General features: G+C 39.6%; 1 protein-coding gene across 9 annotated transcripts in view; it reads right to left on the reverse strand.

Moving 5' to 3' along the window:
- Camk2d (calcium/calmodulin dependent protein kinase II delta) overlaps nt 1-23,641 on the reverse strand; it is a 248,479-nt gene that overhangs the window by 37,881 nt on the left and 186,957 nt on the right. For 3 of the 9 annotated variants that reach the window (XM_041653850.1, XM_041653883.1, XM_041653841.1), the window contains exons 9-15: nt 13,910-14,004; nt 12,404-12,526; nt 11,537-11,620; nt 11,046-11,088; nt 7,133-7,170; nt 3,341-3,400; nt 1,131-1,172 (exon numbers count right to left, since the gene is read on the reverse strand). In XM_041653850.1, the coding sequence (XP_041509784.1) occupies nt 1,131-1,172; nt 3,341-3,400; nt 7,133-7,170; nt 11,046-11,088; nt 11,537-11,620; nt 12,404-12,526; nt 13,910-14,004 (485 nt within the window). The remainder of the gene's footprint in view (nt 1-1,130; nt 1,173-3,340; nt 3,401-7,132; nt 7,171-11,045; nt 11,089-11,536; nt 11,621-12,403; nt 12,527-13,909; nt 14,005-23,641) is intronic. The other 6 variants (XM_041653874.1, XM_041653866.1, XM_041653860.1 and 3 more) reach the window with 3 other exon arrangements.

The raw sequence follows: 23,641 nt of genomic DNA on the forward strand, positions 1-23,641 counted from the left end.
TAGGCAGTAATACCATGCAGTAACTCTTACAAATGCCAGAGCTAGAACTATAGCAGTGTCCACTCCAGCTGCTACGCCTGGTTTTCCTTCTGATAGTGCCATTAATGGGGACTGCTCTCATATATGCTGGCCCTGACTACCTCAACTCTTTCTGGGGACCTAGAACATCTCCAGTGTCGTGACACTAACGTACATCTCCGATTAAGACACAAAACATTTCATTTTCAACATGGGTCAATAAAATATTGAGCCAGAGATGAATTGTATTTCCTGATCCTCCAACATTGTTGATTACAGGAAGGGGAAGACCTGTGACTGTATTCAGCACCTTAGGAAAGTCATGCTTTTTTTCCCTCCCCTTAGATATGATAGTGTATAGCAAGTGATAAGCTGGACAGAGAACACATGTAAAAAATGTTTCTTTTAATCCCTCAGACATGTATGCAAGTGTTGGTATGAACACGGTATACACATAATTTATAAACGGTAGAACACATTAGTCTTCATTCAGCATAATCCTTTAATATCTGTTACTATAATTTGTATAGATGGACAACAAACATATTTAACAAGAAACGGAATGCCTGATTCTCTTCACATTCATGGCAAACAGTAACACCACCAACAATATCATCAATAACAGGGAACTGAAACACAGGCAAACAACAACACAACCACTGTGACAACAGAAGACAACTGAAAAGCTCAGAAACAAGTTTTAGGAGAAAAGAAACAAAGTCATTCTATTTGAAGACAATGGAAGGATAGCAGGAAATTCTGAGATTTCATGCTATGAGTGTTTATCACACAATGAGCAAACAGGCACAGAGAAGTAAAAAGACCACATGGAATTGCCTAAGGTACAGTCATCTCAACAGAAAGATTTAACCTGACCCTTATTTTTTTTATTATTTACTAAGGGATCACTGACTTCTCCTTCAGGATGCCATTCTTTTTGATCTGAAAGAAGTCTATGTATAATTCTAGACTAATTAGGCACAAAAGAACACGTGATGGAAAGAGGGCCAAGTTTTTCTTTCCCACTTGAGATCATGATTCAGTTTTGGACAGGGCATTTGATGAGATGTGCAATCTTATCAAAGCAAATGGTGTTGATTCTTTCTGAATACCTTGTTTCCGTCAGGGTTGTGGATTACGGTAGTTTGGGGCTCCTGAGTGAGAACAAAATAGAGAAAGAAACAGTTTGTATTGGTAAGTACATTCTTACTAGTCTGTGGGACAGAGCAGAGTGAGCCAACAGACAAGACTAAAGAGTGATAAGAGCTAAAGCCATGTCAAGGGCTGTCAACAGCCGACAGGATCTCTGGGGAGGCCTCCCTGGTGAGCCTATGAGATCAGGCACCTCCCTACCCAGAAGCAGCATGCAAAAGACCTTATTCCTGATAGATGAACAAACAGGCAGGGCTTTGCAGTTTGGAGATCTAAAGAGGCACCTGCTGTTTCACCAGGCCCTAAGCCAGGTAGAGCTGTCCTTTCTTCTCTACTGAATACTCTGTTGCTGTCTAGCTCACAAAAATTGGCCAAGGATGCCATAGATGAAAGTATTTCAGAAGACATCAAATTCTTTATGAAGGTATTTTTTTTTCAGCTGTATTGCCTTGGGACTGGACTCAGAGTTATTATAATCAACTCATAGTTGAATACCCTTTGGAGAATCCTGAAATACTGGACCACAGTTTAAAAAACAAAACAAACAAAAGTCCCTACAAAACTGTCCAAACGAATACAGTCTAAAGCTCATGAAAAAAAAATCTAAAGAATACTTAAAAAGTTTATTTAAGTGTTTTTTAGAACTAATCATAAAACACTATCATTAGTAATGCTAATATATTGATATATTCTTTTCTACATTACTCACATGGAAAGGAAAAGTTCTGCTTTATGAGCTTCATATGCAGAATAGTAAGTTGTTAGGTAATCTTTTTCCATGAAAAAATTATTATTTTCCTATGGTTTTCTGTGAAAAAATTCTTAAGTGGAAAGTATATTCAAATACTGATGTTAAAAAAATAGACGGAGTGTTCACACAGTGACAGCATGCTTGGTGCATACATTAACGGGCACTTTAGCACCTGTGAGTGGCTGTAATCATGGCCAACCTTCTCCACAGGAACGTCCCCAAGAGACAGCCTGCACTGCACACTTAGAAAAACACAAGTGTTGCTTCTTTTCTTCCCGTCTGTGGTTTAAGCTGTGAAACTGACCTTACTAGTAGATAAGTAATAGTGATTTTTTGGCCCCTTTTTTTCTTACCCATTTTTAAGAAAACATTTTTTCCTTTTACAGGGGTAGGGATTGAACCCCAGGGTTTCTTCTAAGTTAAGAAAATATTCTCCCACTAAGCTATGCTCTCAGCCCCGATAACCCTCGATCTTGACATATATTTTCTTTCAAATGTTTTTAAATCAAATCTCCAATTGGCTAACTCAAGTAACATAATGCCTAACATTTTTAAGTCAATGACAATACCAGTCTTGGCATAGTAATGAATAAAAATAATTATAAAACAAATTATGGAATTATAAGACAAATTATGAAAACATTTGAAGAAAATCTTATACATCCCTATGTACTAAATGCCAGTATTCAGATTTTGCATTGTGGCATAACACTACTCCTCTGTGGAGAACTAACTGACTTAGTTGCTAGTTATGTATGTTTGATTGAAATGGACAAAACTGTCACTGATAGTTTAAACTTCTGTGTTACATCCTCTCATTCTGTGGAAGAAAGTGAACAATTTAATTGGACAATTAATTGGAAACACAATAAACAGAAAGCTTTGACTTATGCAGTGCCTCTTTATCTCAGAAAGTAAAGTCTTGCAAAGCCATGTTGTCTTTCAGTACAAAAGAAATGGGAACTCTGAATAAGGTCTACTTTTTTATGTCCTCTTGCAAGAATCCTGTTAGCTCTCCTTGATGTCAACACTTTCTTGGCAGAAAGAGAAACCATTGTTTGCAAGATCAGTAGCAACCATCACCGGAAGAGCTAAGGGTAACCGAAGCACATTCTGCTGCGTTTCCAAGCCAGCATGCAAGAATTCCAACTGCAGAGAAAAGCATGAGGTCCCACAATGAAATGAGAAGGCTCATGTTAGAAACACACTGCTTGACAACTAGCTCAAGAAAAGGAAATCAAACCATGTAAACTTTTCTTCTTAATTTGAAAAAAAAAAACAAAAACAAAACAACCAAAAACAAAACAACCTAACAACAAATGAAGTATTGATACACAGATACTGATTTAGTGAAAGCAAACGAGAGAAACAACAGCAAACAGTGCAGAACTGAAGAAAGGTACAAGAGTCCAGGTATACCAGCGCCGGGGTAGGAATATTTTCTTTGGGGCTGGTTACCACGTTGGCTTTGTTGTTTATCTGTGGATATGCAGAAAATAGAAACAGAGATGCCTTAATCTTCTGAGTAGCCAATGTCTACAAGGAGCATGTCTACATGGAAATACAGACATGAAAATAAAGAGCCCCTGGAGATGGATGACGGACATGAAGGAAGGGCACATCTAGTCCCTGAAGATCCCACGCAGCCTGGGACTCTACGACGAGAGAATGAGATCAGCGGTGGCTGCTCTGAGCATGCTGCCTCCTCTGCGGGGCTTCAGTGAGCCCAAACCAAGCTGCAGAGTATGAGAAGGCTGTAGCCGCTTTCATACTCTTCAAGTTAGGTCCATCCTGTCTCGACATTTTCCGTTATTCACTGCTACGAACACGTTCCTTTATTATCTTATAGTTTTTTCTTCTCATTTTCTTCTTGAGCCTGAAGTCACACACAGACCAGCTTTCCCTGGGGAGCTATCATTACTTTGCTTACCAGGTATCCAATTAAAATCCTGACTCTTCTGGCAAAGTGCGGACATTAAAGTGTTTTATTGAAAATGGTAAGTTTGGGTCTCCTTTAGGAATACATCTTCTTTGATAAGTGGAAGAAATCAAACTGCATTCTGTAGCCTGAGTGTAAAGGGACTTTCTTGTCCACAGCTGCCCAAGAGACAGCTCAGCAGCTTGTGACTGTTCCATTTTTCTTGCCTAGTACATCCGGTGGGACCAAACCCTTGCATCAACACAGGCGAGTTTATCTTTAAAGGAGATGTGGTTGCTACCATGGGAACCACGTTTCCAAAGAAGCTCATGGGACCGATAAATACGGCAATGGCCCACAGAGGAAACTCTGTGTAGGCATGTGGGGGCTTGGAGCTCTGTTGAGTTTTACACTAAAGAACAAAATACTGAGATGGAATAATCGATATTATTTTAAACCCATGCATGACATATTACATTATGGTTATCAGACAGAATTTAAATTCACATCCAGTTTTGCATATCAAGTTATATAGGCATTTGCATTGTATATTATTTCTAAAGGGATCCATCCATAGTTTTAATATGAATGAAAATATACCTGGGGACTTAGAGAGGAACATGGCGTTCATAGCAAATGATTATTTATAAGTTATAACACAAGTCATTATTTGGGTTTACTCATTTAACCTTAGGCCTACAGGCTGTGTGGGGGCTGTCACTGAGAGAAAGATGCAAGCGAACAGAAATGAACGCAGGTAGATGCTTGGCTTTTGTTTTCATTCACTTTGTGTGGTTGCTGGTACGAGCACTATTTAATAAGCTATGAAACAGTGCTCTGCGTTATGCAAAATGAGAGAAAGTGTTGAAAATTCCCTTTACTTAGATAACTTATTAAAGATTAGACTGTTGTGTGTGCAACTGTCAAAAAGATATGGGAGGTCCGGGTATATGTGAGCTGGGTACAGAATGTGTTCATGTTACTCCAGGCTGCATTAGACCTTAGAAGGATGACCACAAGTAGCTTCCTATTCAGAAAGAGTACTTGATGAAAGTGCCACGTGTCCTTAACGGGTTTAGGGTTTATCAGTAGATGCAAATGAGATAGAAAGTCTCTGGAATACTCTTCTTCCTGTTTTGAGAGGAGACAGACTTTTCCCTAGGATATAGTTGCTAAGAATTGCTTGTGAAAAAATGTGACTTATTTGTATTTAAATACACACAAACTTATCAGTCACAGTGCCTGACTACTATAACCACTGTCCACGTTCATACATGAAAACAGACACACCATCATGCTTTGGAGATATATATGATATTATTCCGAAATAATAAATTATTTTCTCAGTAAAAGCCAGAGGAACTAGCTTTTAAAGAGTCAGTTATCAAGCACCATGTTCAACCATAGTTGTCTTCTAAATGTACATGTGAATTTATGTACTTTATATTATGGAAGCAATGGATTTTTGTTGTTTGAAACCTGAATGCAATCGGATATTTAAATGATACAGTATTACCCTCAGGAGGCATGAACAAGGGTTTGCATTCATTCAGTTAACACATACTCCTTTTAAAGAAGCTTAGCTAGAATGGACCCATGCTGAAATCACTTTCACATTATTTGTAAACTCATGGCAAGTATATTAAGTTATATCTGAATGTATTTATGAGTATCAATTAAAGGATAACCCTACAGCGTTTCTTCCTGTACGAGGAAACATTCCCTGTGTCCTGGCTTCTTTATTCTCAAGGAGAAAATTGGGCTTTGATCTCACAGATGGTGAAATTCATTAACAGAGTATGGATAAGGCTTCAATTTGTTATTTACCTGAAAAATTCTATCAGAGAAAAACAACGTAATGTGAAAGCGGAGGAGCATGTTATGCGTGCCGATTAGCGCTGACCTATGACGCTCTTACTCTTTTCTACTCCATTAACTCAGGTAAATGAGACTCTTTCATTTCTAAGTGTGTATTTTTCCCAGTAGGAGAACTCTGGCGGACACAGATCCTCACCATCATCTGAACACTCGAACTGGACTTCCTTTTCTGAATTGACCAGTCAAAGAGAAAGGAAGAGAAAACACAAGCATGACCAAAGCAGGGAATATATAATCATTTTGCTGTGGAAAAGGTGTTGTCAGTTGACTGGAGGGAAACTGCTCTCAAAAGGTTTTCATATCAGGATCACAATGGGAATAACTGTCAATTGGACTTGTGAACTCTCCAGCCCTGAGCAGTATAGAAAGATCACAGGGAAACATCTGGAAACTTAAAATTTCCACCAGTGTCACACTGTGGAAGAGACAGATAGCCACTGTCATTATTGGAATCTAAACTGAGTGACAAAAGCAGAAGGAAGGTACTGTTAGCTTGAAGAATGGAAAATTGCGACCTAGCAAGCACAGGGCATAGTGACCTCAGAGCTGAAAATTCTCAAGTCACACACAAACAGGTGCTAGAGCAATGACTCCATATGAATTTAGGAACCAACTGACAAACGGTTTTCTATGCTACATTTTCAATATGAACTGGCCACCTGATTGGGTCCAGTTCAACAGTTAGAGGATTAACTAATACCCAGGAGGGTTGACCTGTGGAGGAATGTATGCATCTGCCATTGGAAAAGAGAGAAAACCATTAACAAGACATATAGGTGATAATCTGGAAAAATAACAAAGATTATTATGAAAATAGGCTACTCTCTATTAAAGATATTATCATTAGAAAGAAAGTTGTATTTTATTGGTTAGAAATCGAAGAAAGTAAAAATATTTTGTCACCATCTTTCTTGGAAGGCTTTCCTAGTATCTGTACAGGGTAGTCACCTTGAATATATCTCTAATAATTATGACTGAAACACAAGAAAGTTATGGGCTTTTAAAAAAACTCTTCCCAAATAAGGGCACTTAGTCACTGATACCCTGATTTCTCGGGCCAATTGAGTTTGTTCCCAGGTCTTGGAAGGCTTCAAGTGCACATCATAATTACTCAGAAAAGCATTTGGTTTTTGTAGATTCTTAGGTCACCAGAGTGGCTTGGAACTGTAGAGAGGTAGAGAGACTTAGACATCAGTTTATAACTTTTCCTAGTTAATATATAATCTAGTGAAATGATTGAATGCTTGCATCAATGATAATCATGTTTATGTATTAAACTATCTTGTGCTTCAGCCTGTACCTTCTTTAGGGAACCGTAAAGTACAGAAGCTATCCGAACTTGGGATTTGCAGGTAGCACTTAAACTCCCCAGCATCTGAAAGTCAGAGATGGTTTAAGACAGCCACTTGACTTACCTTTACTCCATCGGGTTTCTTCAACAGACTCTTGGCTGCTGCAAAATGAGAGTAAAATCGACTCAGTGAGTTATCCACAAAAGCCACAGTGAGATGACAAATCAAGTTATCGTCTCCTGCCACCTTTGCTGAGCTATGACCAACATACACCAAGCCTTCAAGGTCACACCGATGAGCAAGAGCTTACAGGACACGGAAATACAGTATCACTTTTCTGGTTTCACCACAGCAAATTTAGAGATCAATTCTTACATAGTTCATGGCACGAAATGGAACACTTTGCCAGCTGTGTGCATTGGACTTTGTGTCACTGTTGGTCCTGAAAAGGATACTGGAACTTTTACTGGACCATCCTTCATAATCCAGAAAGTTGACTTGGTCTCTAGACACCAGCCGGCAGACTCACTACATGTTCATTCCTGCCATGTCTGGTGACCATGTCAGTTCTGCCACTGAAGCCCCTCTTGCCAGAGGTTGAAATCTCAGTCACAAAAATTTGCTCTGGCTAAACAATGTACTTCCTTTATTTTTGAAATCAGAGAACTTCAGTTGGATTGAATATACAAATATCTATATAACATCAAATGGTACCTTATTGACCAGGAGCAAATTTTTTTTAAATGCTTAGCATATGATAATAAAAAAAATGCATTCCGAGTTCATTTAGACTTCAAAATCAGAATACAAAGGCTTCCTAAATGAAGGTCTTTGAATTGAAAAATTAAAAACCATAACATCTGAAACAAGATCTAAAATAAAATGAAATCTTTAGGGTGTAGGTTCTCATAGGAAACTTCCTTTTCCCAGGGGACTTAAGCATGGCTTTCATCGCTAACAAGTTTCTTCGGGCTATTAAACCTAGACTGCATCCTTTTAACAATGTGCACATACACAATGAACAGCCAGTTAAAGCTGTAATGATGATTAGTACACTGGTGTAGAACACTCACAGATATGGAGGACAAAGTACACACAGTTCCCTTTAATGTTAATGTGCAGTCATTTAAGCACACAGAGCACAACATTTGAAATGAACCACCTAGCAGTAACTAAACTACATGAACATTTCATTTATTGATATTCCGTTGCTTTGAGATTTTTTCCTTTTAGTTTTCAATCTGACAACACTTTAAATTTATTTAAAAGACATGAATATGGATTTCGTCTGGTTTCTAGGCAACAATGCTATTAATTTTTGATCAATGGAGATTCACTAGTTGCCTTGGTTATGGTACCGGTTGCCTGTGGTTAAAAAGGAGCACTAGTGAACTCCCGTGGCCCTTAATAAGTTAGAAAACAAACAGGATAATTTGAATTGAAGTGGCAAGCAAAAAGAAGACAATGATTTGGGGTAAGAAGCGGTCTGGCTTGGGAGATGCAGGGCCAACCCCTGTGTGACTACTGCCTTACCTCACAAGAAATATATTCCACATTCAGGGAGAAAAGAAGAAATAAAAACAGCTTTACAACCACATAATATGGACGGTTACTTTAAAGAGCACATTTGGCAATGAACAGAATGAAGAACACACTGGATACTCGAGACTAAAATGCAACTACAGAATGGACTAGAAGATGTAACGGAGTCTTGTGCTGTTCGGCTGATGTAGAAGAAATGGGTACAAACGTTCGATTTTCGTGCAAAAACCATTCAGAGACATTACAAAGTCCACACATTTGTAATGGCTTTTAGTTTGCAGAATTGGTGAAAAGAAACACATGCAGTAAACTATAGCATCTACCAATGGGTATAAACACTATTAATAAAGACCCAATTTACATTTAAGGTTGTTATTTAAAACTTCAACCAAATATGTTATTTCAATTCTGGAAAATCTTTAAAAAGGCAGTTTTTCACCATCACTATATAAATGATATATACTATATAAATGCATATTTTTATGATTCACTGAGCTTCGGGCCACAGGGAAATATCTATTTACTTTAAGGTCATATACATATGGGTTAATGCTTAATGAACTGACATTGAAGTCACCCATATAAATGTCAATGACGTTCACCAGGTATTTATAAAACACATGATTTGATAAAGGCAGCGGCCTGGCTTGTCAGACCAAGCACGTCGGACAGAACACGTAACAGCTGGCAGCACGGCCCTTGAATGTGTAGCACTATGCTGGCCTGGAGAGATCGCTGCATATCAGCCTATCATTTCATATTGTTTCTAAGTAGGAAGGGGGGCTGACCTGTTAACAGAGGTCTAAGCAATAACTAGGAATCGGCTGAAGGATGTCTGACACTCATATGATGATGGCTGTCTGATTATCACTTTTAACATCCAGGTTAGGCAAAATGAAGTCAGAACAGGTCGCCAAATGCTGCACATCACTATCCAAAAGCAAAAGTAATGCATTTTTTGATAACCGTTTGATGTGGGAGTGTCATATATCAATCTGTTGATTTCATTGGTTAAGCAATAAAGAAACTGCTAGGCCCATTTGATAGGCCCACCCTTAGGTGGGTGGAGTAAACAGAACAGAACGCTGGGAGGAAGAGGAAGTGAGGTCAGACTCCACAGCTCTCCTCTCGGGAGCAGACGCCTCAGAGAGATGCCATACTCCCAGCTCCCAGGCAGACGCACGCAATCCGACCCAGGATGGACATAGGCTAGAATCTTCCCGGTAAGACCGGTATTACAGTTTATTAGAAATGGGTTGATCGGGATATCAGAATTAGCCAGTAAGGGCTAGAGCTAAAGGGCCAAGCAGTGCTTAAAAGAATACAGTTTCCGTGTAATTATTCGGGGCATAAGCTAGCCAGGCGGCTGGGGTGCCAGGGAAGCAGCCCCTACGCCCCGTATTACTACAAACGTTCTAAGACTGAACATCTGAACTAAAAGGGTTTCCTTTTCTTTTTAAAACAGAGTCTCTCTACGTAGAGGAGGCTGACCTTGAACTCACCGAGTTCCCTGTTCCTTTGCCCCCGGAGTGCTGGGATTGATATGCATCACCTGATGACCTATCCCCAATTATAAATTTATCAAATGGATCTTAGTTGCTGCTTCAGTCTACTCCACACGTGTCTGCTTAGCACCTACAACATTTGGCTTTGGATGGCTACTGCTTTTAGATAATCTATCAAAGAAGGCTCCAAACTTAAAAATAATTTTCTGGAACTAACACACAATGTGTCTCCATCCTGGAGAGTCACATTAAAGAAGAGAAATATCTTGACTGAATTTAGTTCATATGCACGTTTTTCTTTTTATTTTTTTGTTCTCTGCTATCTCCCCTGATGTGATGATCACTTTGAGGAATACTATAATTGGATGTCACCCCCATGTGCCCATGTGATCGGTTCTCTGTAATTCCTCATTAGACAGTTTCGGCCCGTGTAATTAGTCTTAAGGAATGTGAAGAAACAAAAGGAATTAGGCTTACAAGAGTGGGGTTCCACAAGATGAATTATTTTAAAGGTCTTTCTTATTGCAATTCCTTATAGTAACCAGAGATAAAACACCCTTATAGTTATTTATGAAACATCAGTCAATAATAAATTCCAGGTTTCAAATGCTCAGCTTTAAAATGAGACATAGATAAGCTTGTGCAATCCCAGCATTTGACAAGTGGGTGTTCAGTCTGGTGGAGTCCTACAGACAGCCACAGGAGCATAAGGAGTCTGTCTGTCTGTCTGTTTCTCTCTCTCTCTCTCTCTCTCTCTCTCTCTCTCTCTCTTTCTCTCTCTGTGCGTGTGTGTCTCCCTCCCTCCCTCTCTCCCCACCCTCTCTCTTTCTAAATATGTGTGTGTATGTATGTATGTATGTATGTATGTATATATGTGTGTGTGTGTGAGATAACTACCTGTAGTTACTAGACTTTCTAAATTCCTTTAAAAACACACACAAATACTAGAGAAGAACCGAAGACAAAGAGCAGAGTTCAAATATGTATACCTGAGAAATTTCTCGTAGCCAGCATAGTTGTCAAGATGGCACCCTATCAAAGAAAAGAGAGATCAAGATCATAATTGCCTCTACAAATCTCTGACCTAAAAATACATAGCAGGGACTAACAAATCTCCTAGCTTTATTTTTCTGAGACAGGACTTCAGATTGTCTGCTTTTTTTTTTTCCCCTTTGGCTTCCTGAGAGTCCTAGTCTGTGGTTCTCAGGACCAGCTCTAACGGCTTGAGTCAGATTTAGATCAGATTGCACAGCTGTTTCCTCCAAGGAGAGAAACCACAGCACACACTACCGCATCCAGCCCACTTCTCACCCCGGGCTTGATTACGGAGCACCCCCAGTTTCCCTCAGATCCCCCAGGACTAACTGTTGAGGTCAACAATATCAAAAGCTCTGGTAAAACTTCCCTTACAGTACTTTTCTCCCCACCTCACCAAATCAACCATCCCAACTCCAGCACACAACACTGTCAAGTTTCTTACCTTCAATTTCCGTCTAGCATTGAATTTCTTCAAGCAGTCCACGGTCTCCTGCCTGTGCATCATGGAAGCCACAGTAGAACGTTGCTGGAAGAAGAGGGGAGAGAGCAACTTAAGGATAGTTAAAGCATACCAAAGACAATAAAGAGTTTCCTCCAGTCTTTCCCAAGGGCGCCTGCACCCGTACAGGCAACTTGCAAGGATCCAACTGCCCGAGTTTCTTACAACAAAGCATGATCTCCTAAAGACCATGAATGACTTTGATCAAACACTGACGATGAGAAGGGGCAGAGATGAAGATCATTAACTCCTCAGATCAACATTTCAGTAAGCATTCCATTGCATTTCTATTAGAATACCTTCCATTTGCTCAGCATTTTATCATTACCTAATTATTTCATTCTCAACCCAGGAACTTACTGGGGTTTTTAGATCCCCTTGTGATTTGTTTTTCCTTAGGGCTTCTGCAAGAAACTCAGACTACCTAAAACTACCTCTAGCTTCTAAACCTCATACATTTTTAAAGCTCTTTAATGATAAATATTTGGACTCTGTCAAAATTTTCTTTCTAGGATATATTATCCTAGTATCATTTTCTTATTCCCTGCTCATGAGTCTAATCAATAATTGGCATGGGAATTACTCATTCCTGTTACTGCCACCAATACTTATGTAGCCATTTATACAATTTTGAGTTTGCTATAGGCAATGGTGACTTTCATTGTTATAAAATTCATTTCTTAAATACCATGAGACCAAAAAGGCATTAAACTTCACCTTTTGTTTTGCAAGATTATTTAAAATCTATAAAAACCGACTAAGAGTTTACTTTTTGGTTTGGCTCCTAGGGCATATGGGAAAGTGACTTACACAGATCCATGGGTGTTTCAGAGCCTCAGAGGCTGTGATGCGTTTGGCAGGGTTGATGGTAAGCATTTTGTTGATAAGGTCTTTGGCTTCAGGAGTCACTGTGTCCCATTCTGGAGATGGAAACTTCAAAGACAGAAATTAGTAAGACATTTGTAGAGACAGACGCACAGACCAGGCATGTAGGTACAGGTTTATAATCTCAACACTGGGAAGCAGAGGCAGAGGCAGAGGACCAGGACTTCTAGTCAAGCCTCAGTTACACAGAGGCTCAAGGATAACCTGGAAAGCATGAAATCTTGTCTTACAACAACAACAACAATAACAACACACACCCTGAGTCAAATAGAGAAAAGCCAAACATAGTCCTCATTTCTGCAATAGTGTATTGCTTCATAAATTTTCTCATTATTAAAAAAATCGATCAATTCACAACAATGGCTAGTGCTACAAAAAGAATAACTAATAAGATAAAGCTGGTCATGGTTCTCTTTTTCAATTTGGTCCACTGGCTTTTACATGAGCATGTATGAAATATTAATGTGTGAATTTCTAAAACACTTAATTAGAAATAATGCTTGCAAGATAGCCATGATCATAAATGGGCCCCATGAGCTGACTGGAGAAAGAAATTATCTTGAGCGGCCATCATCTCTCATTCTATCCAACTAGAAACCACTTTTTATCATACGGTGATAGGAAGAGGAGCAGACTGCAGACAAGAACTGGCTGGACAGTGGCTGTACCAAGAAATAGATCCAAAGCATATCCCAAGGCCAAATTTGCCCCCCAAAATAAGGCTGTGGTCACTGTTTGGTCAATTGATGCCAATCACATCCACTACAACTTCTTGAACTGCAGGAAACCATTACGTCTCAGAAGTCTGCTCAGAAAATTGACGAGATACATATGCCCAGAAATTCAGTAGCTACAGCTACACTATTCTTTATGACAACCCCCACCTGACACACATGGCACAATGGTTCAAAAGTTGAACAAATTGGGCTGTGACGTGTTAACTCATCTGTTTCCGCCACCTGGACTCTCCCCAACTGACCACACATCTTATCCAAAAAACACTTCTACAAGCAACACGATGCAGAAATACTTCCCCAAAATTCACTGACTCCTGAAATATGAATTTTACAAAACAAAAATAAACTTACTTCTCACTGTCAAAAATATTGCTTATAATAGCTCCTATTTTGTTTAATAAAGATGTGTTTGAGTTTTAGTTATAATGACTTAAATTTGTGGTTTGAAACTATAAATATTTTACACTAATCCATTGCTTATCATAACTAATTTTCATAGTTAATCTTCCTTGTACACAAGTATATTTTATATTAGATATAATGTTCTTCACATGCTAAGAAATATTTGCCTCACACTGGTTGTCAAATGACAGAATACAAAATTGTTATTAACAAAAATAAGAACGACAACCCTTGGCCCTGGCAGTAAACTGACCAACCCTCATCCAAATCTGTATGAATACTTATTACATACATCATAAGCTCCAGCCTTGATCTGCTGATACAGTCTGTGCTGGTCTTCATCCCAGAAGGGTGGGTACCCCACCAGCAAGATGTAGAGGATGACACCTGAGGAGATCATAAGAGACAATGAGTCAAATGTGGCTGAGTGATGTGGTGTTAAGACATTGAGGAAATGGGGATGACTCCAGAGAGACACGGTGACCTGCCCTGAGGTCAGTCCACTCCATGGAACAAAGTAAAATGACAACACACAAAGGTGGAATACTTCTGTCAATTTGAAGGACAATTTTTTTTGCCTCCCTGAATTCTTTTCCATATAGATTCTATACAGGTTGATACTTAATCTTCTACTGTCTACTTCTACTACTTGCCCGACAATATGTACCTTTGTTGAATGTACTGTCCTGGTTACAAATTCATGCTCTAAATAACCAGTTCCCCTTGGAATGCAGATAATATACAAAAAGACATAACCATCTTCTCTTCAATAATATGAGTTTTCAATACTAAAAGTTTTTTTTCTATCAAATAGTTAGAATTCACCAAAGATGCATATATTATAGGAAAGTGAAAGGAAAGGGAAGGGTGAAATTGCATGAAAAGTCCAAAGTCATGTGTACACAGTTGTACTACAATTTGCGATTTATTGCAAAAATATGCAACTAAAGGCATTGTTGGTTCACAGAGGAGACTGGTTCCAGGATCACCCCACAGATATCAAAGTCTGTGCATGCTCAGGTCTGTTTAATAGAATTGTGGAATTCACTAATCTATGCAATGCTGTGTAATTGAGAAAATCTACAGGCTTCTTAACCTGAAAAGTCATGCGAATGCTCTGAAGGAGTTGCTGTGCCATGCTGTGCTGTTTAGGGGCAAGGAACACATCTGTGCACATCACTGATGTGATTGTATTTTTCCCCTCAAATATTTTATGTATGCTTGGTTGAGTCTGCAGATGTAGAACCCATCTACCGAAGAGTGACTGTACTAATAGTCAATATGTGATTCAACTTTTAAATTAAAAATATACTTGTAGACTTAGAACTTTATCTGAAGCCACACATGAATACAGCTCTCCTAAAAACAGAAGTCCCACTTGCCTTCAAATATCCTTCTGTTAATTTTGACACTTCTAACCTCCTAAGGGCTTTGTTTCTTTTCTTTTCTAAAGGAAAGTCTGAGGTCCCTTGGCCTCACCTCTGAGCTCCACCCTTATTGCTTTCTCAAGCCTGGGAAGGCCAAGGGAGAAGAGCAGGGCCTTCGATGTTCTTCCCCTTTGGGTCTGTGGTTCCTTGGTTTCCAGAACTCGTGGTAGAGGAGGCCTATCCCTGCTCTTGTCAATTAGTCTGGACGTATTTATACAAAAAATCATCACTGAATTAAAATTGCTTTGAAGAAACAGTTTCATCTCCTGGGACTTTCATAGGAATAGAGTTTGAGATTGATTTTTAGAGTCTAGACTTGGCCCGAGAATAGTTCAGTGTGGGAGTTATTGCCTAGCTGTGTGAATCCCTGCTGGGTCTGATCCTCAGAACTGTGAAAAAAACCAACAAATAACCAAATCCATCCATGCAAAGCTAACCAAGTAACAACACTCTATAGAGTTACACGGCAGGATGGTGGTTGGTGTGGGAGGTCCTTCTGTACATGTGTATCTTTCATTGGTTAATGAATAAAGAAATTGCCCCAGCCTGTTGATAGGGCAGAACTTAGGTAGGCAGGGAAGATGGAACTGAATTCTGGGAGGAAGAAAGCAGAGTCAGAGAGAGACACCATGAATTCACTGCCAGAGATAGACAGACGTGCTTTGCCAGTAAGCCATTGCCAGGTGGCGATATACAGATTAATAGAAATGGGTAAAACTAAGATGTAACAGCCAATAAGGAGTTAGAGCTAATGGGCCAAGCAGTGATTTAATTAATACATTTTCTGTGTGATTATTTTGGTTCTGGATGGCCGGGACAAACAAGCAGCCCTCTCCTTGCAACAGATGGTCTTTATCTTGAATGTTTGCAGGTGTAGAGTATTGGTCCCTGAGAAGCTATTTTAAGAGGTAAGGCTTACAGAGATCTCCAAGTGATTGGGGTATGTTGGAGTCTGGTCACCTTCCCCTTTTGCTCTCTGTTCATTAGTTAAGTGGTTTTGTTCTGTCATGTGTTTTGGCCATGAGCTAGCCATTTGCTCACCATAGGCAGACCCAAATGCTTTGGAGGCCACTGTTTCATGGACTGCAACTTACAGAACTTTAATCCAGAATAAACCTGTTATCCCTGTAAGCTGATTATCTGTGACAATTCGCCCTAGTCATGAGAAGGTGACTAGCATGGAATAAAATATTTTAAATAATATTCATTTAAGAAAAACTATCATGTCTTTTAAACAAAGACTGAAAATTTATTCTATAAATTGTACTATTATAGAAATAATGTGCACAAATTTAATTTTCATATTATTATTATTATTATTATTTGGATTTTCAAGACAGGGTTTCTCCATAGCTTTTGGTATTTTTATTATTGAATGGAGCAGATGCTTCAATAGTGATGATGGTGACAGTGATGACCAATTACCATACTTATTTTTCTAGGGTGAGTTAAAAACAAACCCATTTTAAGTAGTTTTACTTCTCACCTACGGATCAAAAAGTGAAGAAAAACGTTTTGTTTGTAATGTCAACAGTGTCTGGTGTATCTGGACAATTTCTCATATAAACATGGAGTTAGGATGTTACAAAATGATTAATCAACTTCACAACTGAGATATTTTGCACTCTGACTCCGACTTTTCTTTCCTGGGGTTTTTGTATTCAGCTGGCATCTGACATCACTTCTCTGGGTAGCGGGAGCTCAGGGAGGCCTTTTACACAAGGGAGAGCTGTGAATGCATATTCTGCACCATTTTCCCCAAGACCGAAACACTCCACACTGCAGGCAGACTTGCTAAGGCTCAGGAAGTTCTCTATCAAAACTCTCCATCCTGGAAGCAGGCTCTTTAAGGGTCAGGAAGAAAGCAACTCACAAATCATATCTGATGAAGTCCCTAAAACTTAAAAGATTCCCAAGGCCCTCGTTCACCAACGTTATTTAGGCAGTGAGCACTGCTGTGGAGAGGAGACTCTCCCACTGGTCAAGCCGCCTTCACATGGTGCAGAGTTCAGGGACTGCAGCTTTTGTGAGATTTTGGTGATGCGCATGCTTCTGAGTCATCCACGCTCACGTAGGTAGAACCAGTAAACTCAACGGTTCACCAGCTTGGACTTTGGTGTAGTTCTTTCTTTCATCTGTCACTGGCTCCGTATTTGAGTTGAGTATAACTTTGTCTAGAAAGCTCCCCAGAAAGTCACACAATCTCATGATTTAGCCATTTGATAAATGATAAAAGGGGTTTCTACAGAAAATAGACCTTTGATAGAGTAGTATAAATCTTAGAAATAAAAAAAATGCTTTAGACTTGAAGGTGTAGAAAAGAAAGTACTATTGAATAACTGAGGTGAAATTGTCAATGCTTCTTTCAAGTATTCTGTAGACTTCTTTGGATTTGTTCGGTAGTGTTCAAGGGTTTCTGAATCATAGTTCTGGTCTAATAAGGAATGGCTAGCAGAGTTGTAGCATAATGATAACACTGCCTCATAAAATTTTTTCATAAATAATGTTTACCACATTTGTTTATTGCATTACTCCATTTAATCCTATATAGTGGTAAATATGTTACTATAGCATCTTGCAGATAAAGGAAAGGAGATAAAGAGGCTGAGTTACTAGCAGGCTTGCCAAGAGTAAGCAGAGTAACTCTTGCCAAAAGTAACACTTTCAAAATCCTTGCAGGCACTTTTCTTCCTAGGTGGAAATGAGTTTGCCTCCTAGGTCTGGTGAACACCAGAAAGTTTTTTTCTTGTCTTCCAGAGTGACAAGATACTCCTGTACTCTCCTTGACCAAGATGTGGAATCAGCTAGTGCAAGTGATAGGAGGGCAAATGGTATACTAGTCGTAAGGGCGGCCACTTACGTGTGCTCTGTGGAGAGACAAAGACATTGAAAATGAGTGAAGGGAGACACAGTGGTGGAACCTACATATCAAGAGAGATGGAAGAGACTAAAGATAACCAATTAATAACAAACTTGTGAGCCAAGAAAGTGATAGGGAAAATGCGAAGATAATTATACTAGCTATTACTGTAAAATTTTTAGCAAGTTGCATTATTTCTACACTTACAAATGAATTCTTTTTTTGTACAGATATATTGGCATGACTTTTAGATTTGGAATAAAACAATCTCAGATCGGGGAATAATTGAGGGTAAGATGAAGTAACCTTGACCATCTGTTCATTGTGTTACTCTCTCCTTTTGTAAATTTGCATATTCCTAAAATCAACAGCTTAAAAACTGTTTTAGATACAATCGGTTTCATGTAACACTGTTAAGTGACGCTGCCTATTTTTCTTTGGCTTATGTGCTAATTTGTGCTTGGAGGAGATGAGAGATGCTCAAGTAATTAGAGTTTGGGGAAGCACTGATTACTGATTAGGCAGAAAGCCTACATTATCAAGAACATTCCAAACTTATTTTAATGAAAGCTAATGTTAGAAAAAAATGATTAAGCCTGTAATCACACAAATGATCAAACATTCTGAAGACTGCTGTCATGGAAGAAAAAAGGATGAAAAGTTGAGAAGCTGGGGAAAGTTAAGGGAGAAATCATCCAAGACATCTATTTCATCTTGGCAAGTGGAGTCCACTATACGGTTTGCCCACAGGAGGATTTAGACACGCACAATTAGCCAGAGGGATAAGCCTGGCTCACACAGATCTTTCAATGCTTTTAACAAACAAACAAACAAAACAGAATAACAAAAGCAAAAAAAAAACATCAAGGAAAGAAAACATTCAACAGAAATGATGGGTGGAACATGCCGTAGAAAAATGAAAGCCAGCAGGAGAATAGTCATTTCTCAGAGGACAGAACTATCTATGCCATGGAATAGGGTTGGCAAAGATTAATAATAAGTGTCAGTATTTCCCCAAATAGAAGGTCCAGGTATCTGGCCAAGATCACCGAGGAGGACATACAATGGATTGCATGCCCAAGTCCTCTCAAAAAAATGTGTATGTTGAAACCCTAACCCCTCTGTGATGCTTTCTGGAAAGGAAAGGTAGCGAGACCCCAGGAAAAGAATTGGTGCCCTTCAGAGGTAGGTCAGAGACTAGCTGAAGAATAAGAGCAAGAAGGTGACAACGTGTAATTTGGAAGAGCCCTTACTAGAACCACCATGCTGCCTTCCTCATCTTTGCCTCCCAGCTTCCAAAACTATCAGTCAGTCCTACATCTGTGCTCTTTACACTCGGCTCCATGCTGCTTCCTCCCAGCAACCTGGATGCCGGTTGCCAGCAGCCTCTGCTGTGCTGCATACAAACTCTAAAAGCTGCTGTCCCAGAGGAGACTCTGGCTGACTCAGATGTAGTGATCATCAGAATCCTGTGGCAAGCTTGGAAAACGCAAGATCCTGGACTTTACCTGGCAGACTTTTTCTATCACAGTTTTTTTTAAAAAAGGAAAACATTACATTTAAAAATAGAATATGAAGATGGACAAGAACTAGATGCGTGGTTTTCAAGGGTACAGTTTGGTGGTGCCAAGTAGGAGAGCATCTCTCCAGAAGGCTTGCGTCTTGCAACACGGAAACTTTTCTTCTTGCAGGCTTTGCAAATGAGGGTGCTCCAGAAACTTCACCTGAACAGAATCACACACGGCTTCTCTTTTTATACTGTTCTTTTATTTTACTAAGGTAATGCTATTGGTGTTCATCTATCCAGTAGCGCCTGTGAGAACATTATCTTTCTTTTTAAGGCTATATAAATATAAATATTAAGGCTATATAATATTCTGTTGTGTATGACCTTGTGCTTGCTTAATTGATAGACTTGTTAATAGATATATTCACCACCTTGTGGAGATAAAATGCTGCTATGAATACAGTCAGACACCGTTTCTTCAAGACTCTTATTTCCAAGCCTTTTGAATATACACCCAAGAGTGGGACTATAGGCTCATATGAGCTCAGAGAGTTTCATTCAGTACTTCTGGGGCATGTCCCAGAAAGCTGAAGTGTTGATAAGACTTCAGATCATACTTAAGCATAATCTGTGGTTCACGTCTTGAAGGGCACCAAATTCAGGAAATTGCACATAACTCAGTTAAGAGAAATGTAAGAAAACACTGTGTGTTACGAGCAGGAGGACGGCGGTAGAGATTATATTTGAAGTCAAGGTCCCCTGGGTGGTGACTGCTGATGATGGTGATAAACGGTGAGGCAGTCAAGCTCTCAAGAGGTGGCCCAGTGTCAGGATGTCACAGAGCTGACAGTGGTAGGGTGCTATCAACCAGGCTGGGATGTCAGACTGACGAACGCCCAATGTTGGTTTATTTCAGCTGAAGCCTGACAAGGCTATGTCCCTGTGGTTACAGACACAGTTCACTATGCAAGAAGAGAAGATACATATTCCATAGTAGTCCAGCGGTTTGGCCAAAGTCATGGTACATTCTGTGACAGTCACTGATATACTGCTACTTATGACCATTCAGAGAGACATCTAATGAGACAGATAAAGTTGGAAGCATAAATATATTCTGGAAGGCAGGCCTATGCTTACAGACTTGCCCCTCTTCCTTCTCTCCTTTAGTTTCAAGGAATTTTTCGGGAAGGAGCACTACTAAAATCCAGCAATCCAGTGCTGTCTATAAACATTTGCTCATCCCAGTAGGGAATTATGGAAGCCACTTCATACAAGGAAAACCATTAAAACCAATTTAGTATTGGTAATGGCAGAGCACAGTGTTATGTTCTGGCTTCCTTCGTGTCTGCAATTTACATCTCACTAATGGACTGGTTGCTTTCGAAGACCAGTTATCAAGCAGACCATACTCTGAGATCATAAAAGCAAGGTAATGATGGTGTTTGAGAATTCCCAAGTGCAGACAAGTACATGTTTTGAATACTACACAGCCTTGCTTTAGTCCCTGCGCCCACGCTGGGGGACACTCCATTCTGTGTTAACTGCTAGTATGACAAAGACCTTGTTTTAGCAAATGTTTATACCTTAGTTCACATAAAATCATAGCTTAGTCTCTGGAATTGTTTTTTTTTTTTAATTGACTAGCATCATTTCTTAGCTCACAATGCAGTACCGATTTTTGAAAAGAATAAGTTAGCAAGTGAGAGCTGATGATGAAGTTTACCCTCAAGGTACACCGAAGCTGAAAAAAAGATAAGCAAGGAGAAGACAACATTTTATAACTAAAGTAAATTTAATATTTTGTCATGTCACCTGAGTGAGAGGACCCAATAAAATGGTGAAGCAGTCAGCTGAAACCAATAACAATGGCCCAGAAGTGTAATAATAATAATAATAATAATAATAATAATAATAATAATAATAATACTTATGCTATGTACAGTAGTGGTCACTTCCCTAATTATGTGCTATGAAAATATCTAATTGAATTTTTAACTAAAGGTTGTCCATAGTCTCTGAAGGAAATGGGAACTGATTACAGATTCATGTTCCAGCTGAAACCTTGCTTAATGCAAAGGCATCCTGCTGTTTGCAAAAAGCCGGGAGAAGAAAGCAAAGGACAGCACAGAGGAGAGCAGAAGAGGACTCTGGGCACAGAAAATAAGACGCTGAAACCTGTGAGGTGACAAAGAGAGAAGACGGGAGAAAAAGAAGGGGAGGACAGGAGAGACACACAGAGAGAATTTGATATTCAGAAAATCATGAGGTCATTATAATATTCAACCAATTATCACAATTGCTTGTAATGTTAAATTAGCTATTAAAATTTGTTTCTAAAATAAGGCTACATCAGTTATCCAGAAAGTTCATCCCAACAAACAAAGCAAAACAAAAACAAAAAATAACTTTCTAGTAACAATAGTAAGAGTAACGAGCATGCATTAAGCGAATCTTCTCACATCTCTTTGGCAGTGCTGAGTCAAGCCCTATGCTATCTCCATTTTTAAGAGTGGGCTGAGACAAAGAGAACAAAGAATTTCGACTCTCTTACAGCAAGCAGCTGAAGAGATGTGTGTGTTCTTCCTACCAGGGCATATGCTACCAAATGGACGGGAGGGAGGGAGAACCAAGACGGCAGAGTATGGAGGAAAACCAGGATGGAAGAATTACATGGGATTGGCAAGCCAGAGATCAGTATCTACCGAAACAGGTGCACACACACGCACACACAAGAGCTTGATACACCTGTGCCAACCACTGGTTACTGTTCCTATAAAGCACTCACTCTTCCCCCTCTGGGCACACAAGGTAACTGAAAGCAGGATAAAAGCCTGCATCGCTTCCCTTCTATTTTATGTCTACTCAGTGCTATGGGTCAGAGTCCCATTTAATCCCTCATAGGTATGTTCATTGTTCATGGAATATCTGTCTAGCAACTTGCCACAGTCAACCCAGATGATTCCTCATCAAGGCCCAAGCCACACAAACCAGAGCCACTGTCTTACACCTCCAGCTACCTTGGATTCCAATTGCAGCAAAGTCCAAGAGGACAGACCACCACTAAAGGGAGACAATTATCCATGATGGCCAGACTGCATCCTGAAGCAGTTCACAGGACCAGCGTGTCCCTCTAAGAATAGAGTTCTTCAACCACTGCCAAAGCAGAACCGAGACAGTAAATGAGACACACGTGACCCAGGGTTCTCAATCATGCATCCATCTTGCTTTCTTGCTACAGTTCTCCTGCTCCTTACACTGAAGTCCATGCCAATAGCTCAAACAGACCTGGGATCACAGACCCCTGTTTTTCATTTTTGTCAGTATGGTCACCTGGGTTAAATATGCTTACTATGCTTTTCAATCTAGTAGTCTCTAACTAGTGTTTAGAGTGGGTGGCCAAGTCTAGCTTTTTAGGACTCCCAGAACTGGGACCCTGACCCTAATACTGAAATAATTCTCCCCTTGTTCTGGACCAGTAACTGACCACACAGTCACTCTAGACTTTAACATCAGAGTATAACCTTTCCTCTCCACAGCCCCATATTTCATGAAAATATGACTCTATCATATTTTAAAATATTTCAAAAATATGACTATACTCCATAAGGCCTGCCATTGTCAGTCAGTCTGAATCTTGGTCCAATCTGCTGGAAGTTCATCAGCAGAAACAGATCTATGCTCAGAGTTAATTCAGTATAAGGGAAATATTTGAGTTTTGACCTCCTTAGGATTCAGATGTGGATAAGAACAGTTTGCACCAGCTCTTGCTCACAGGCACTTTGGAGTCCAGCTGGAGGAGGGCAGGGGGAAGACAGCGTTTGGGATATAACTAAGGCCTTAGTCTTTGATTAAGTGTCACTTCTAACTCTCAAGAATAATGGTGCCTGTTTGCATTTTATACTGCTTTATCCATCATAAAACATTTTCCCTTAATATGTGCCTTGTCTAGCCCTCTCACAACTCTTGGAGGGTATAATATTTTTTTAAAGCAAAATGGGGCAGGGGAGCTCAGACATTAGAGCCTTTGAGAACCAAAGACCGGCAGCCAGGTATGATGAAAACCCAGCTCCTTGTAGCTGCCTTTTTGGATATGGAGGGAAATCAGAACACACAGGATCCCATCAGTATGAATTCAATATCAAGTTGCTTTGGGGGATGGAAATCTGAAATCTGACAAGGAATAGAGTATGGTATAGTTTATCATTCCAACATAAACCAAACGAAAACTGA

The sequence above is a fragment of the Microtus oregoni genome, unplaced genomic scaffold, assembly GCF_018167655.1.
Source record: "Microtus oregoni isolate MIOR12 unplaced genomic scaffold, Mior012 000000F_ref0000247, whole genome shotgun sequence".
In the NCBI taxonomy this organism is placed as follows: Eukaryota; Metazoa; Chordata; class Mammalia; order Rodentia; family Cricetidae; genus Microtus; species Microtus oregoni.